We start from the raw sequence: 18,426 nt of genomic DNA on the forward strand, positions 1-18,426 counted from the left end.
CTTTTTTCAGTAATATGTTAAAGGAAATAAAAATCACACAAACACGTGGTAGACATAATGAGATTTATTAACTTAACTATGTCATACAATAAACTGACATTAAAGCTTTAAAAGACAGTGACATGTCACAAACTTATTCTGACTTAAATTTTAATTGTGTGGGATCTGACAACAGACACCTAAAAACAGGACAGAACATATAGAAGAACTGTATCGCAACACATTTTTCTAAAAATACCTCTGTATCACCAATCAAATGTATCTGTTAAAAGCTGTTTGCATCAAACTTCACCTCGTTTGTCTGGCTTTCGATGTCACCATGCAAATGAATGTGGACACATTTCATTCATAAAAACAGGAGATCCTTATTAGCATTATTACCATCTGTTACTATATGGCTGTATTGTTTCACTAACATTCATTTGATGGATTAGTTGAAGAGGCATTGACTTCATTTTACGGTGTGTTTCAAAGCTACTTCTAGCTCCTCATTTAAGATTTTTTGAAATTTGTAATGTTGCAACCACAAAGCAAATAGACTCATGCATAGACAGCAGTTAAAAGAACAACTTGCTCACTCAGAGCAGTCATTTAGTCAAAACTTTAGAAATATTTTCATGTAGCATAAGGACAATCCCCTCTATGCCTGTAGATATGTTCTACCCAGAACTCCTCAAGTGGCAGTTTTAGCTTGATCAGGTTCACATCAGTTTAAATCTGCTATATTTAGCACATTTTGCTATCCAGTTATTAATTGATTAATCCAAACCAAATCCCCAGATCAGTCCTACTCTGTATAGATGTTAAAGTCAAGCAGACAGAACTGAGCTTTTCACATGTTGATGTTTGTAGGATCTTTTAACTGCAGATGATTCCTTTGCTATGAATAATAAAGCATTCAGTTAAGGAATGATGTTATTGCATTTTAGGCAATAAGATGTTCATTTTCACATTTAAAAAAGAAATTGTATTATTTGTTTATCTGCATTTTTTATATACAGTACAGACCAAAGGTTTGGACACACCTTTTAATTCAATGAGTTTCCTTTATTTTCATGACTATTGACATTGTAGATTCACACTGAAGGCATCAAAACTATGAATAACACATGTGGAAATATGCACTAAATAAAAAAAGTGTAAAACAACTGAAAATAGCCCTTATATTCTAGTTTCTTCAAAGTAGCAACCTTTTGCTGTGATTACTGCTTTGCACACACTCTGCATTTTCTTGATGAGCTTCAAGAGGTCGTCACCTGAAATGGTTTTCACTTCATAGGTGTGCCTATGTCAGGTTAATAAGTGAGATTTATTGCCTTATAAATAGTAATGAAAATAAAGAAAACCCATTGAATTAGAAGGTGTGTCCAAACTTTTGGTCTGTACTGTATATATAATTAATATTTTATAAAATAAGCTTCAGTGCTTAAATGAAAAATCTGCAGAATGTGGCATTTCTTGATTTGATTAATTGTCTCAGTAATTGATAGGACAATAATAATTAGTGGTAGCTCTACATTATTGTATATACATATTTTACTAAACCTGTGTATAATGTCAGTGTGCGTATTAAACGTTTCTAAATGTTCTGTGTTGTTACAGACAGCAGGAAGTTCTGTGTGAAGAACCTCGGAGGCCTTCAGCTGCCAACAGGTTCCTTATAGCAGAAGAAGTTCTTCCTCTGGCCGCAGTCTCTGATCCCAAACAGGGAGTCGCTGTTCTTCTCCAGGACGCCACACCTGCTAACTGGGCAGCCTGGTGTGTCCGGGTACTGCACCGGTTCTCCAGCACTCCAGACCCACTCATCGCCCAGGTAACGCAGACCCGTCCACACCTGCCGACATGTACCAGAGAGCCACATGAATACAGTACAGTGGTAATATGCTGCCCTCATGTGGCAAATGAAGGCTGCGTTCGCTCTGCAGCCTGAAGTCACTCAAGTCCAATTGACATGACGCTGGCTCCGCCCCCATGCTGACGTAGAGGAATCCTCCCCCAATCATTCCAGGGTACTTGTCAGCAACTGACCAATCAGCGTTCCAAGTACAATACTCCGAGAATATTCACAGTATGTATCATACAAAACACGCTGCAGTCAGAGACATTTTGAGGAAAATAATAGATAATCACGGTCAAAGTTGTCATTGGGTAATATGCAATCCCGACAGCGGTCACCCAGAACATACAGAGGGCGGAATACAATTTATTACATTTCCAAAATCAAAAAGGAGTCTGGAATAATGCAAGAAATGAATCATGGACTGCAGCCCAACTCACACCCAGTTGAATGAAACTGATGGACGGGAACTACCACAGTTAGTCAGCACCATGAAGGTAACTGGTAGTAAACATCCCAGTTTTTGTCATAATGATACTTACTGATAGCTCCGTGCTAACGACTCACAACTCAGTTAAATTAAAATAACAATGCTAAACATCTAATCATTTACAGAACAATAAGTGAAGGTAGTTATGCTGGTTTTTATGCGTGTAGATTCCTATGGCAGCATGAAAACAGACTGCGCTAACTGCCATATTGGCATTTCAACACCGTTTCATAATACTGTTTATTTCTAGCATTTTCCTGAAGGCAGATTTTTACAAGCCGGTATTATTTAAGCCATTACTCACCCATTTTGTTCCACAGCGTTCACACTCACATCCAATCAGACTTTTTTGTCCCTCTTTTGTCCTCTTGGGCTTTATCTGATTTCTCCGTTATTTCCCGCTAATAACCTTACAGACCTGACGTAGGACCAGTTACAGAATTTTCTTGCCCACAGTCTTCGCCTCAGTGTTGGTTTATAAGGCAAAAATGACTCAAAAAATGTCTATGGTAGCATTGAGGTCTGTTAGTCTTCCTTATTAAGCGTGGTTGTCGGAGGATTGCTCTACTTCCGCATTGGCGCGGAGCCGGCGTCATGTTAATTGTTTGTGAAATTTTATTTTTTTCTTTTTCTTTTTCTTGTTTTTTAAGCGTGGTTGTTCAAACTTCCAAATATATGCGACCAGGGGCACCGCCAGGAAAATTGAGCCCCATGACTAACAAATTTAATTGGGCCCCCCTGCTGTTACAATTTCTTGAGCCTATTTGACCCATAAGAAGAGGCACAATTTTAAAAGCGTGCAGCTGCCTTGCTTTCTTGTCATGGCAGTTTGTTATGAGACAGACAATCTGTGAAAAGATGAATCTCCTCCTGGACTGACAAGAGGCTGTTTTTTATTATAATGTTACAAACATTGTTTGATTTTCCGTCACTAATAAATATATTGTTTTGTTATGTAATTGTAAAAAGAGCAGTGAGACATGAAAAATCCACATAGACTCCCTGGAATGATGCTAACTAGCTTGTCTCTGAACACAGTGTTGCTCACCGTTTTCACTGGGACAGGGAGGAGGGATTATTCTGATATGGGAGTTAGAGCTGGTGCTGACTGGCTCATCTGTTGTTAGGTGTGGTAAAACGGTACAGGTACAACTTAAATATGTTGGTAGATTTTATTCCTTTGTTCTTTAAATGCCAGTGAAATGGAGGCAAACAGTCTGTAGCTAAGCTTACTATTCTAAGTGGTTGATCATCTCAAACGTACATAAGGGATAAAACAAACGTAAGAGCGGAGCGGGGGACACTACAAGATGTTTACGGTTTAATAATAATACGAGAGCATGGCGGACAGGTAGCCTAAATGCTCTCATTGGGTCATTTTCAGGATTCCGGTTCGAAGAGTAGTTTAGTAGACTGGTTTAATTCAGGGTTAAGATACACCACAAAGCAAGAGGATGAGTCGGTCAACAGCATCAGTGCAGAGTAAACAGCGGCCCACCTCCTCAGTGGTAGCGTATTGGGCTCTCTCTCGTGCGTAGTTGTGGTCGTCGGGGGTGATCAGGGTTGCCAGGTCATATCTGTTCCCTTCTTTCAGAGTCCTGCAGTGCTCCAACGCCTCCTCCCACGTCTTATTCTTCTTCACCAGAACCAGGTCCTCGTCATAACACAAGTAAGTATGTGGAAAGTCACAACTTTCACTCCTCCATGTGCTTCGGAGCTGAAAGACACAGAGCTCGCCGCTTTTTGGTTCTGCAAACAAAGCAGCACAGAGGATGGGGATTCTGTTATATCAGTTATTTACATCAGAGAGTATCTGATGTCATCATCAACGCTTACGGGAGGTGGCTGTGCAACGAAAGGCAAATTAATTACTTTAAAAAAAAAATCATAGTGAGTTTTTACGGATTATATTGTTTTAGATTCCGTCACTCACAGTAGAAGAGCACTTATGATTAACATGACAGATTTCTACATGCTGTAAGTGTGGGGAAACCTGTAAAATTGGTAGTGGATCAAATATATATAGTTAAATGTCTCTTAGATATCTAACTAAGAGACATCTATAGTTAGATGCCCATTAGCAAGTTTGATTTAAATAGTTGTTTTTTTTTTAATCGGAGCCTCCAGTGGTTGGGGCTTTGAATCGGTCCTGTAAGAAGCCTAACGTCCGTCTCCTTGTTCTGTTCTGAAAGCAGTTTTATTATTAGGTGTGTTTTGAATTATTGTTCTGTTGGAACATCTAATTGTTTAACTGTCTCATGTCTGATCTGACTAAATGGGTCACGACTTCTGCAGTAACACTGACCTCTGCAGGAGGTACTGCAGTGTTACATCTACAATAACTTTTTTTAGGAAGCTTGGACATTATATCAAGTACATTTAACTTTCCTCTTTGGATTAAAGGACGTTTTTTATTGAATTGTATTGAATTGAATAGCACAGCAAAAAAAAAAAAAAAAACTGATGATAAAATATCACCTAGTTGCTCTGCTCACCATTAAGTTCCCAGTTGAAGAAGGTTGCGATCTCCTCTCCACTGGACCATTTCCACGGACCGGTATTGTTATCACGGTACAATCCGATCCAGCCTACGCCGCCGGAATAAGCTTGCATTTCTGTTTTAGTTCTGATGGTGGCCAGGTCACTGTGTTTCTCTCGACAGGCAGACTGAGCCTGTCGCCAAGTAGCCCAAACAGAATAATGTTTAAACGTCAGAGTGTTGAGTCTGGTGTTTTGGCTCCTGACAGGATGAACGGTCAGCATCAAGGGGACAAAGATGAAGACGAACCAAATCATGTTTCCACCGAAGGCCATCCAAACACCTGGGATCAGATATGCATGTTATTAAAGCTGCAGTATGTAACTTTTTTTTAAAAATAAATGTTTTTTACATATTTGTTAAAACTGTCACCATGTTGTGGCAGTTTACTCTGAGACAGATAATCTCGATCCCTCCTCCACCTCCTCCCTGAGCTGCTATTGCTGTCTGAAGAAGCAATCTGAGCCAGGGGGAGGGGCTTAGCGCTGTCAATCCACCATGTGTACTCGCTGCTAAATTTGCTAAATAGCAACTTACTGTTTCAGGAAAACCATCCATTCATCCGTCATTGGTGGCTATGCTAACTAGCCTTAGCATTCCTGACAGGCTCTGCCATCAGAAAGAAGCTACTACAGCGTATCAGAAATGTGGGGATGGGGGAACGAGCAGCGCCACACGGCGGGTGATTGACAGTGTTAGGACCTCCTCCTGGCTCTGATTGGTTGTCTCTAGTTAGCACTGGGAGAAGACAGAGGAGTTAGATTTTTTTGTTTCCCATATTATCTGCCTGATATTATGCTGTCTCGTGACAATAGTGACAGTTTCAAAAATATGTAAAAAAACCCACATTTTTTTCTTTTAATAAAAGTTACATATTGCAGCTTTAAACATTAACCTCTGTAAAATACCTAAAGGCTGTAAAAGGATGGAGAGAAACACTGACATGTTCCAAAAAAAGGAGCACCTGGCTGAGAAACGCCACACAAGTTTTCACATTAATACAAAACTGCTTGTTTCTACTCATGTGAGTTTGAAATGTAACTTCACTTAGGGACATTTCTGCTTTGATTTCGTGCATTGTGTGTGAACAGGTTCTTACTGCCATCTGGTGAAATTTTCATGCCTGTTGCACCTTTAGGAACAAATTCAGTTAGAGAAATGGTGATGTGTTTCGCCACAGAACATACAATAGATATAAATGCAGGGAAATTAGTGTAGATATACACATGACATGTGTTTGCTCGCCCCACAATTTTCACATTTTCCAACAAATATCAATGGCACACCAATCAGCAATACAAACAAATCAGTGTGATCTTCATCATAGCTCATATTATACCAAACATCATCTCAGTACGACAGCTGATGGCACCGCAGGACAGGAGGAGGAGAGAGGAAAATAACATAACAATATCACAAAACATACTTCTATTCCTTTTGGTTCTTATTTTGTTTTATTTTATTTCCACCCAAAACATCTCTGTGTGATTCCAGATGAACTCAAATAGGAAACATATAATAATAATAATAATAATAATAATAATAATAATAATAATAATAATAATAATCTGGAAACAGTTGCCAAAAATTGCCATTTTACCATTTGTCCTCCTTTTTGTGCCACTGTATTTCATTGTTTCTGTAGATTTGTGTTTGTTTGTTCCCTGACCCGTTAAGCCTGCTCTCTCTCTGTTTCTTTACTGTTTGATTTAAAACCCTCATGAAGTTTGACTTTCAACTGTAAAAGAAAACTTTTTTTCCTGTGTGCTAAAGCCACCCTAAAACCTCTACACGCACAGGATCAGAACCAATCTGAAATCAATATGGATTATATCAACTAGTAAATGTCAAAAAATATGTCATTGGTGATCATATATTTAAGAAAGTTTTAAAACATTCTGTCTTTCCGCCTGGTCCATGTGACACTTTATCCATAATCCTGAGTAATAATTCTGTACTCACCACAGGCTGTAGAGGTTTTTGGAGCTCTTCTTCTGGTGATGCTGAGTCTCCGTGTTTATACCCAGTAAAAAGTCTCCACCGACCAATCACAGAACGACACTTAACATTAAAATGCAGATTACCCCGGCTACCACACCACTCACTCAGCTGCCTCCAACTTCTGTTTCACACCTTTCAGCCAAACTTCTCAAGCTGTTCACATACAACAGTGTTTGTAACTAGATCCCTTACAGATGTATTTTTAATTGAAATGTTTTTTATGTCCAGAATAAATACAAAATGTAGTGTCCTCGAGCAGCATGTGCAGAAGCTGGTTGAATGCAGGTATCAGGGCAGCTTCATGCTACAAAAAGACATCTGAATATGATATCCTAATTATTTAATTGACTTTATTAAGTCAGGGATGCATGTGGCATCAAAGTAAACAGGTTGGACTGATAAAAAAGTAGCATGTCTTTGTATGACCATAAACGTCTCAGATTATTTGTATAGGGAAATGACATTTTCAAATACAATGCTCCCTTGCGGCAAAAAGATCCTTCGTTTCCTGCTTTATTAAATCTGTTTTAATTAAGTCAGGATTAAGTCAGGTAAACAGAGCTTCCAAATCAACCCTGTCCCATTTCAAAACATGCTTTTTAAACATTTACTTATATGCTATATCTGTAGGACTTTTAGTTGAACACATTCTGTTTTTCTTCATATTTCACACAAGGTTTCCCCCCTAGAAAACTTGCCAAGCCCAGTGGTAGGGGGCTTGGCAAGCCCCCTAGGGGTACCTCCTATGTACATAGAGGGTAGATAGGGGGTACTATGTACCACTTTTTGAGACAAATTTTTTTTAAAGTTCACAGGAAATTTGGAAAAATATCAGTAGGTAATTGTTATTCAAAGACATTGGTAACAAAACCTAAACACCAACTGAAAAGACTTTAAAAAATGGCAAACCAACACAAACAGCACTTTGCTTGTTTCATCCTAGTTTTAATGTCCAAAATGTTTTTGATCCTTTATATGTGACTTGTCATTTTATTTGTTGAAGTTGGTGGCGTGTAGACTGATAAAAGACAGGAAATAGTTACGAAGTTCCAGAGAATAAAGTAAAGACGCCTGTCCTCAGTCTCCCTTGCTGCTTCTGACCGTGTCACTTAAAAGACTCTTTAACCCGTCTTTTAACATCTGTTACTGGTGTATGGAAAAACAAATATCACACATCAGTGTTCAGAGATTAAATGTGCTGTAAAGTAAATAAATGTTTGATCAGCCTCTGATTTCTTTTAGCCAACAAAGTATTTCTTATAAACCTTCAAGGTTCTGTTTTTATCAACCCTGAAAATAAAGTTTTTGTGACGTTCCCTGTCGTCTCACTTTAATTTTTGCAACTGGTAATTTCTTGTTCTTTCTTTAAATCAACACATAAAAGCAACATTGGTTTTCTGTTTTTTTGTTTGTTTTGTAAATCAACATTGTATGTCTCTAAGGTCAAATTTCCTTTGTCAGTTTTGAATGCTGTGTTCGAAATGCAAAGAATATTCAAATTCTTTTATTCCTTTAAGCTGTACAAGACACGGCATTTGTTAAGCAGATATGTTCTCATCTTGTCTTGGCCTTTATGCCCACGCAAGTTTCTCCCTGTGGCCAAATGCCACAAGTTCGCTTTAGGCGCTGTTTCTTCCTTTTACATCTTTGAGTTTGACTTTCAGTAAAACTCTAATCTTGTGAGATTGTGGCTGTTCGACAGTGTTAGGTATACATAAAAAGCACAAAGTTTCTTTTGTGTGTCAAGTTGTAAGTCACGATGGATAATATAATTAATCTGTTTAATCACTAGGACAGAAGCTAAGAGTTCTGAAAAAACACTGTCACCCATTAATCTTTCTCTAGTTTTCCTTTATACAAGCTAGCGCTATGTAGGATCCTCAGCAGTGTTTCATAAAAGCATCCACAGGTCAATTTGTCCTTTCTCCTTTGTGACAATATGTTTTCAGGTACAAATTAACATCTTCCGCCAAACAACTTTTCACACCCCAAAAAGTCAAAAACGATTGACCAAAACTGTAAAAGTAGAAAATGGCGACAGATTGGCACAACCAGCAACTGTCTAGAACAGACGACATGCCTCTATAGCACACAGTTTGTTTTTTAACAGCTACTATGGTTCTTTTGAAGTTTTCATCTCACTGAATCTGAAAATGGCAAACCTTCATTCTTCCACCCTGAAGAGTGTTGTTATCAGAAAAACCTGGTAGATATAAAGTAGGGGGCACTCGAACCGAAAAAACAACATTTTGAAGTTTTCAACTACAGCTTATTTATTATTTACAAATAATTCAGAGGATTCTACTAACAACATAATGCTTTACACAACTTTATATATTAAAACGTGATAAAATTAAAATACAAGAAACTCAGTGTATGAGTCAGTACAATTTTGCACTCACACAATTTTTGGTAAAAATTAAACATAAGTTTATATGAAATTTATTATCTATTGCAACATGTTACCAGAGTGTGTCCATGTTGAGTCAAACCAAAATTTTAAAGTATATTACACTTGTTAGGTACTAGAATGGCTGGGTTTTCGATTTCTCCCCAGAATGGCTGAACAGGGCCAAAAGGCCCTGAGTCCAAACTGACGACTCTGATGGCTCAAATTAGCATTCTTCTTCAATTGTAAATGTGGCCGTTGACCATCAGGCCAGAAGGTAGGAATGTGAATAGTCCATGTTGGGGATGGGTATCTATGATACCTACAACTCGTCAGTTTAGTTTCGAAGCATACATGAAGTGTTTTTGGAGAGATGTGACCTTTTGCAGCTGATCCATGATGTTGTGCTGCATTATCCAGGTCATTTTGCCAAATGTACATAGAGTTTGCAAAACATACAATCTGTTTCAAGAAATATGCAAAGGTTTTTCTAAAAGAAATTAGTAATGTTTTTCTTTGAAATAAAGCTAAGAGGGTATAAAATGACAGTTTAGAAATAAACTAACCAAATTAATTGTGTTGATCCACCTCAAAAAAATCATGCAAAACGTGTAAGCAAAAGAAATCTGGGAGACTTAGCACATGCAAATTTGCATGCAGCCTTTTGTGCTGTGGAGGATAAATAGGTGACTGCTTCACCTATTTAGTTCACAAGAACTAATGGCATTTATTTCAGTCATAATCTTGCGGGGGGTGACTAAGGTTCCATCACTATGTGACAGCTGGTCAGCAAACCTGGCAAACATGATTGACATGGCAGCACTGAATGCACATGTGCTTTATCAGGCTTGCATTGGGGTGCAGGAGAGACGGGTGGACTTCCTGGTTGAGCTTGCAAAAGAGTTCGGTAACTCTCATGTGAGTGAGAAGAAGGCACACAAGGAGAAACTGCTTCGGCAACAACCTTCCACACCCAGCTCAGGCAAAAGGGCGAAGTGTCAGGTCAACCATCGATGCAGGATGCGTGTCCTGAGGCCGAAACATCATCAGTGACCCCTCACACCCCCACCATGGACTGTTCTCCCTGCTGCCCTCTGGAAAGAGGTTCCGCAGCATCCGATGCAGGTCCACCTGGTTCCGAAACAGCTTTTTCCTACTTGCCATCAGACTGCTGAACTCTTAACTGGACTGCACTCAAAAACTGGTCTCCACTTTATACCTTGCACATGTACAGAGCTAAATAACTTCTATTTTACTGTCAGTCCTGCACTTTATATTCTATATTTATATTTATATTCATATTTTATACTGTATTTTATTTTACTCACAACATTGGAACCTCAAACATTATCCTGAGCCGTATGCAACGAAATTTCGTTCTGTATACACCCTGTGCATTGAAAATGACAACAAAGTCAGTCGAAGTCTAAGGAACAATTGTGCAACTGTGAGGCCATTACCTGGGTACTTCTAAGGTAATAGCCCTATTTACTGAACAAAAGGGCTTCAGTCCAATGGGCTTCAGGCCAGTTGGACTATCTCTAGCCTGAATAGGTATATGTCACAATGGACTAACTCCAGCCATTCTAGTGAGAAACTTTTCAGTCAAGAATGAATTAGTTTAATTAGTTTAAATATTTTATATTTTAAGCCACATATGACAGTACAAAAGCAGTAAAATATTAGCACAGTATTGTGTATTTTCCAGGAACATACTGCTACTTCATAGCACAATCAAGTAACTATGTTGCCTTCAGGTACAAAACTGCTATTCATTTCAAATATGACTTAAAAATTCATTTGACTTTGCAATTTAACATCTTGAAATTGGGCCTCTCTTTAAAAACTCCTGCTCTTTTTGAAACTGCCTTCAGGAAGTCATCACAACACGGCTCCTCTATTAATCCTTTAACAATATTTTTACCAGCTTTACACTGACAAGTACCTTGTACAACGAGCTCAGCAGATGTTCAGTTCCACCAGGTGTTTTCTATTTGCTGCTGCCGCTAGTCTGAAGGAGCTGAGTGGGGGAGTCGCAGGGGAAGTCTGTTTTCATCCAAGCTCAAAAGAGTCAATTTTACATAAAAATCATAATAATTAACATAAATAACGGATTTCAGATATCCATTGGTGTAGTTAATCTATATAATGTGTTTCACTTTGTGACAGTTTTTTGAAAAAAAAAAAAAGATTTTCCAATAATGTCCTAATTCATTGAATAGGTTTAGAGCTGTAAACATAGCAACTCAACTCAATAGTCATGTTTCAACAAAACCCTAAACTTCATATTCAGAATCCATAATATATGATTCATTAGTTGATACAGCAACTAGAGTTCTTTGAATAGAAAGCTTCTAACATGGCTTATTCTTGCCATCCATCAATCCATCCATCCAGCTAGTTTAAGTTAATGAATGAAGAGCCTCTTTTCACAAGTTTTTCTACAAGATTTTAGATTTTAAGTAACAGAAGAAGTTCCTTCTCTGGCTGCAGTCTCTGATTCCAAATAATGACTTGCTGTTCTTCTCCAGGACGCCACACCAGACACCCGGGCAGCTTGGAATGTCCTGGTACTGAACCGGTTCTCCGCCCACCCAGAACCACTCATCGCCAAGGAAACGCAGGCCCGTCCACACCTACCGACATGTAGCAGAGAGGTCAACATAAAAACAGAGGGTTAGTTGGTTAACAAAAGCAACACAGAGTAAACAGCAGCCCACCTCCTCAGTGGTTGCCAGTAGGGTTGTCTCTCGTGCAAAGTCGTGGTCGTCGGGGGTGATGAGGGTTGCCAGGTCGTAGCTGTTGACTTTGTCCAGAGTCCTGCAGTGCTCCAACGCCTCGTCCCATGTCTTATTCTCCTTCACCAGAACCAGCACGTCATCATAGCAAATGAAGACACGTGTTGCGTTACACGGAACACTTGACCACTTTTTAGTTAACTGCCGCTGAAAGACACAGTGCTCATATTGTGACGGTTCTATGAGACAAAAACACAGATGTAAGAGTAAGCAAGTTTTTTATTGTACCTCTACTTTGAAGAATGAATCATACTGCACTCTCGAGCAAGATTCTGCTAGAGATTAGAACTGCAAAAAAAAAAACACTCTTATCTTATTATTCACCTATTAAGCCACTACCTATTAAACCTACAGTATATTTATACATACTTTGTATGTAAACCTTCTAAAGGGTCTACATGAAAATATATTTCTTAGTTTATCGCAATAGAAGTTATGTTATGTTAAACACTTTTACTGATAAAATATAAATTTCCGTGGACATAAACAGATATATTTTATGTAGGCAAACAGAGCTTGACATATAATTTGATTTCAACTCCCTCGTCTCACTGAGTATATGGACAAAGAAAATGCGAGTTTGGAAAATTATGTGTTTTCTTCTCCATCATTTTTGTCCCTCCCTCCTTTCTTTTTTCCTCCCTTCCTTGTATTGTTCCCTTTTCCCTCCCTCCATACTTACTCATTCCCGCTTTCTGAAACACAATAAATACAATCGACTCTGTACGTTTTTCTAAAGCGAACCTGGATTAAAAAGCTCCACCCCAACATGAAAACGGTTTAGCTAATTGCAGACGTCACTGCAACATTTACTGAACAGAATTCGTCTCGCTCACCATTTTCATCCCAATTGAAGAATGTTGCTGTCTCGTCTCTTCTGGACCACTTCCAGTGGCTCTTGTTGTTGTCTCTGTGCAGTCCAATCCAGCCCCTGGTGCCATTCAGCGCCTGAATGACTGTTTCTGACCTGATAGTGATCAGGTCAGTGTGATTCTCCCTGCAGGAGGCCTGGGCTTCGCTCCAGGGTTTCTGTATTTCATAAAATGTAATGATTCCTTCTCTGAGGCCCAAATTCTGCCCACAGGCAAAGTAAAGGACAGACATCAATGGGACAGCAACCAAGATGGTCCTCATAATGTCTCCGCCTGGAATCAGATTAGCATTATGATTATCAATCAATCAATCAAGCTTATTTGAGTATTCAGTAACAAGGCAGTTCAAAGTGCTTTGCATCATAAAAACACAAAAATACAGAGTCATAGAACACACAGTCAACCAGGGCCGTGCAGAGAGAACAAGATCTTAAAACACCGTACAACAACATAACAACCCAAATTAATCAAGACTTTAATTGGATCTTACTATATCATTGCCATCATGTGGGGACAATGCAAAGCAAATCTAGTCTATATTTTCCCCATCAGGTATAAAGTTTCTGTTTCTGCTGCTGACAGTCCTGGAGATCTGAGCTGATCTGAGACTGTAGCTGTTAAACAGACCAGAGGAGAGAAGGTCAAAGGTTATAAAGTTATGAAATAAGCAAAATTGCTGCCATTTTACTAATTAAGCCCTAATAATAAAATCTGTCTAAGGCCCCATATTACCTTGGGCCGGCCCTGCATGAACAGCCGCTGCGATGCGCATCTCTGGAATCTACCTGGAATCTACCTGGAATCTACCTGGAATCTACCTGGAATCCCCTGGTGGCCCCTATGTCAGTCCCCCGATGCTTTGGAGACATTTTGATTCATTTCATTGTGGCATGTTTGGATTTTTGCTGCGGTTCTAATTATTGCTACAATATTTTCTCTGATGTTTATTTTCTGAACTCTAAATGCTGTGGGCCGAATCTTTCTTTAACACTTGAGGTTCTGCAATAAGTTCTATTTACAGCTGCTGACCTCCAGCCCAGATCTCGTCAGCAGCGGCTTTAACCCGCCTGGTAGAAACGTTAAGGAGAAGCAGAGCAAACAGTCAGCAGGTGGTACCAGGTGGTACCAGGTGGTACCAGGTGGTACTGGGGCCTTGAGGTGCGTCGCGACTCGCGGTGACAGTCGGTACCGTGTCTTATATCAGGATGTCTGATATAAAGACAGATATTCTTTATATCTGTCGCTGGAACCGACTAGACTGCCTGAAGCGAACCTGGCAAGAAGAATAAAGTTAAAGTCAGAAATTCTTTCTGCAACCAAAAGCGTTTCTGTGTTTAGGGGCGAGGAGGGTTTTGTCCCACTATTGCAAGGACGATTATGAAAATATAAATAGAAACAGTTTTTCTAACGTCAACATCAGACCTACGTTTTTATTCACACACCAGCGTATAAAAAAATATTCTTGCCCATAATTTGATAGAGGACAGATCCTCCTCCTCCTCACCATGGACCTGGTGTCTGAACAGCATAGAGGCTCTGAGAGTCATTATTAAAAGGGGCAGGGGCTCACGCCCCCTTAGCCCCCCCCCACCCCCCTGTGCCTGCAGTCAACTGTTGAAACATTACATTTTGTCAAGTACCATGGTTACACATCAATGCTTCATTTATAGTGGTTGGTTCAAAAGCAACTCTAAACAGCTGAGTTTTTAGTCGAGCTTGAAGGGAACTCTGTGTTTTGGCTGCAGTTTCCTGGAAGTTTTTTCCAGATTTGAGGTGCATAGAAGCTGAATGCTTCTTCTCCATGTTTGGTTCTGGGGATGCAGAGCAGAACCAGAACCAGAAGACCTCATTGGTTTTCTGGTACTAAAAGAAGACTTTGGTGGTAACAATTGGGTTTCTACAGAGAGCTTACTTGGAATTTCCCATAGGATTACTTATGGGACCTTTAAGTACCTCCTGCCTGCCTACTTGGACTTGTCCATATCTTTTCTCCACCTGCACCTGTTTTTGCAATTCTTTAAAAGCACAAGTTGCTAGTTAAGGCAATCATGCAATAATCTAACAATAACTAAACAATTTATCCTATACGCTGCAAGTAATCCATAGATAGTACAGACATCAGTAAAAGTTCAAACTGCACATTAGTAATCGGTCATAAAAGTCAGTCTTTGTCTTCACCTTCTAGTTTTTCTCAACAAACCTGCCTGACTTTTATTTAAGACTCCATTTATGTAAAAGCTTCACTGGACGATATCTGAACTCACCTCAGGCTGCAGCAGCAGTTGGAGAGCTTTGAGTCGTTGAGGTCATATTTGTTTTCTGTGAGTACACTCGGTAAAAGGACTTAACCAACCAATCACAGCACTGCTCCAACTCTTACTCGATATGCAGATTAACCAAAGCAGAGGATATGGTCAAATCCTCTGCTTTGCCTTCAGCAAAGCATGCGCAAAATGCATGTCACATGCGCAAGACACAAGCAAACCAGGCCACTGAACCATCAGGGGCCTCCCATAAATGACATTTAACACAGACCGTAGATCTAATATTTAATGTATTTATATTATGTATACACACTTTCTCTGAGGTCACATGAAATTGTCTTGTATCTGTTACAACTTGTTCCAATCCAAACAGCACTAAGATTCGTTTCTCATTACTCATTTCCTTTGGTCACAGTTCCATGGACTCAGATTTCCTCTCTATTTGCTTACTGGGATCTGAGGCACGGCTTACTGGGAGTGATGGATGACTTTATGTGCGACTGCTCCAGATTGCTTGTTTTGCTTGAACCTTTTGATTTCTTGTTGAACTCCTCCTAATAAAACACATTTACCTTTTCTGCACATACTCCGTTGTGTTTGTTTAAGCGTCCCTCGCTTTGTTTTTCTGGGTTCTGTTTGTTTGTGGCATAATTTTCTGAATATCAATGCCATACTTGTGGTTATTGACTAAATATCTGAAGACGCCTTTCAGGATATATCTATATAAACAGAAAAAACCTTCACAGATTTTTATAACTGTTCTGACTTTATTTGATTATAACATCCTTATGTCAGAATGTACACATGTATCACTTGTGTTAGCATTTTTTAAATTAATGTTCAAAATAGAAGAAACTAAACATTTATCAGCAGACTTTATGCAATCAGTGGAATAAAATGTGTAAAATGAGAAATGGATGTGTGATGGATCCGCATGTTTGCCCAGCTGAGCCCCTGATCAGGAGTTGGCCCCAGTCCGCGGGCCCCTGATGATGTGGATCCTGGCCTCTTCATCCAGCTCCTCCACGATCCTCTCCTGTTTGACTGACAAGATGGTGTAGCTGACTGATGGAGGGCTGGTTAAAGCAAATCTCATCAGCAGTGATCATCTCCAATATAACAGGCTTTCTATCAAAGCAAACAGGGCTGAATACAAACACAGGCCACATTTTAGAATTTTTACTAAAATGTCATGTGATTGTTCAACACTGTTTTGCGCATAAAAATGAAATGCATTAAGGTTTATGGCACATGTGTTAAACTGAAGACCCCGAGGGCCATATAAGGCGCGCCGTTGCTTCTTATTTGGCCCAGAGGGGCACGTAAATGGAACCTAACAGCTGTGTGATTAAATATTATTTTATCAATCAAATCAAAGCAGTTTTTACCTTGTTTTCTGCCAAATTGCATCAGTCACTTTTTAGCGATTCCACAATTGTGGAAATTCGTGCAAAATTCAACAGGTCGCTGCACTGTTTCCGCACTAATGTGTAATTGTGAGTTTATTGCAAAATTTCTGCAAAAATATTTATCAACTTGTGATCCAGGATTTTTTCATACAGAAAAAACCAACAAAAAACAGAAACAAAACCAGGCAGAACATTCAGTCTGTTCATTGTCCAGATGTGAACAGGGCGGGAGTACGAAACGTATCTGATAGTAGCGATTAAGGTTATTGATTAATGAGTTAATTTGAAGTTGATTGATTAACAATTAATTCATAAGGGGCCATTATCAGCCATAACGTGAAGGACGGAATTTGCTGCATTTTCTACATCCTTTTTTTATATTTTAGTGAACTTGGTCAAATTGCGTAAAATTAATGTTTTAAAAGTGTTAATAATAGCTTTAAAATAGATGATGTAAATAGATGATGTTTAGTTGTACCTGTGATCAACAAGTCAGGACTTCAGTCTTCATTCCTTGTGAGACAGCTTGTTTGACAAATGTCTTTATGTTGCAGTGCAGGAAGTTCCCTGTCACTGTTTTCAACATAAAGTACAGTGCAACTTTTCACGACGATATCAAAACTAAAATAAACATTTTTAGGTTACCACTATTCACAATGTTCGAAGTAAAATGAGGAATATTCCTGAACTTCCTGCTTTTCAACCTCAGCTGTCTGATTTTTTTCTTTTTTACCTACACACATGACCTTGGTATAATTTTACTGTTTTTTATTTCTTCATGTCAACTCTCTCTCTCTCTCTCTGATAAATTTAAGGTTTGATTTCCAGCTCTAATAGACATCTTGCTCCTTCAGTCAACCTCTTGTTGTGGAAGTGAGCTGTGAAGGATACAGATGCCGACCACGATCGCTCCGATGCCCAGGCCGGTCAGCAGGTTCCTGCTCCGGATCCGCGCTGCGTTCTTCTGGAAGTAGTCCAGCTGCTGTCGGCGGCGGAGAAGCTGCATCTCTGCGGCTGTCGCAGTCGCTTTGGCTGCTCTTCCCGGTCCTTCCTCCGCCATTGTTTGTTATTGCACTGACCGGAAGTTCACGTCTTCTTCCTGTACGTTAGAGTTCACTGGCATCGTTTGGGTTGCTCTACCGCCATCTTCTGGCTGCAACCGTCCAGGACAGCTTTGTTGTTTGTCCCTCTCGGGAATGGCTCGAGCCTGCTTTGTCTCCATGGGATACCGTCACATTTATCGACGAATTATTACAAATGATTTCATTTTCAGAATGTGAAAAATACAGTCACCCCACGTGTCAATGTTTAAAAGCCGCCATTGGCTTTATTTAAAGCAACTTTTAAACTTTTGTGATACGTTACACACACAGCTGGTAACAAAAAAACTGTAAATTATATACATGTAACCCGGATAGTAAAAACATAAGAGATGTATAAGATAATAAATAGTAAGGATAAGTTCATTTATTATATCTTTTTATTTCAATTAACATTTCAAAGTTCATATAAAGTTATTAAAATATGTTTGCATTGTTTAAAATAAGTTATCTTTACTTTGTGGGGAATTGCCAGCGAAAATTGTATTTTCCTACAGGTGTACGGTCTGTGAAGGTAGCACAGGTGTGAAGAGAAAAAAAGAGAACCGGAGGAAGTTGGTTGAGCGGGAGAGGTGATAGCAGAGGAGGAGCAGTTAGCTGGTTTCGAAGTGAGTAAGCTGAGACTTGTCGTAAGGAGAAGTTACAATATACAGTATGCAAGTTAGCAGGACACAGTAGAGTTTCAACGAGAAGCTGTTGGACTGTATGTTTGTTTTCTTTGCCGCTG

At 39.3% G+C, this 18,426-nt stretch overlaps 3 protein-coding genes and 1 long non-coding RNA gene across 4 annotated transcripts; 1 reads left to right on the top strand and 3 right to left on the bottom strand.

Annotated features, from left to right (window-relative positions):
* Positions 1-1,388: 1,388 nt before the first annotated feature.
* On the bottom strand, positions 1,389-6,842 carry LOC114147681 (lymphocyte antigen 75-like). The gene is made up of 4 exons (XM_028022238.1): positions 6,829-6,842; positions 4,823-5,149; positions 3,826-4,076; positions 1,389-1,834 (listed from the first exon to the last, which is right to left on the bottom strand). Exons 2-4 carry the CDS (start codon positions 5,139-5,141, stop codon positions 1,640-1,642), a joined length of 765 nt encoding a protein of 254 aa, XP_027878039.1. The 5' UTR covers positions 5,142-5,149; positions 6,829-6,842; the 3' UTR covers positions 1,389-1,639.
* A 4,006-nt stretch (positions 6,843-10,848) lies between these two features.
* Positions 10,849-13,489, bottom strand: LOC114148563 (C-type lectin galactose-binding isoform-like). Its single transcript, XM_028023930.1, has 3 exons — positions 12,891-13,489; positions 11,977-12,233; positions 10,849-11,892 (listed from the first exon to the last, which is right to left on the bottom strand). The coding sequence occupies exons 1-3, from the start codon at positions 13,186-13,188 to the stop codon at positions 11,698-11,700; spliced, it is 750 nt and encodes a 249-aa protein (XP_027879731.1). The 5' UTR covers positions 13,189-13,489; the 3' UTR covers positions 10,849-11,697.
* Positions 13,490-13,668: 179 nt separating this feature from the next.
* Positions 13,669-14,316, top strand: LOC114148565 (uncharacterized). Its single transcript, XR_003596299.1, has 2 exons — positions 13,669-14,035; positions 14,066-14,316. It is a non-coding gene; the product is annotated as an uncharacterized LOC114148565 (long non-coding RNA).
* Positions 14,317-15,937: 1,621 nt separating this feature from the next.
* coa3b (cytochrome C oxidase assembly factor 3b) lies at positions 15,938-17,700 on the bottom strand. Its single transcript, XM_028023931.1, has 2 exons — positions 17,491-17,700; positions 15,938-16,255 (listed from the first exon to the last, which is right to left on the bottom strand). Exons 1-2 carry the CDS (start codon positions 17,657-17,659, stop codon positions 16,149-16,151), a joined length of 276 nt encoding a protein of 91 aa, XP_027879732.1. The 5' UTR covers positions 17,660-17,700; the 3' UTR covers positions 15,938-16,148.
* Between the last annotated feature and the right edge of the window lie 726 nt (positions 17,701-18,426).

The sequence above is a fragment of the Xiphophorus couchianus genome, chromosome 7 (assembly GCF_001444195.1).
Source record: "Xiphophorus couchianus chromosome 7, X_couchianus-1.0, whole genome shotgun sequence".
Taxonomy (NCBI): Eukaryota; Metazoa; Chordata; class Actinopteri; order Cyprinodontiformes; family Poeciliidae; genus Xiphophorus; species Xiphophorus couchianus.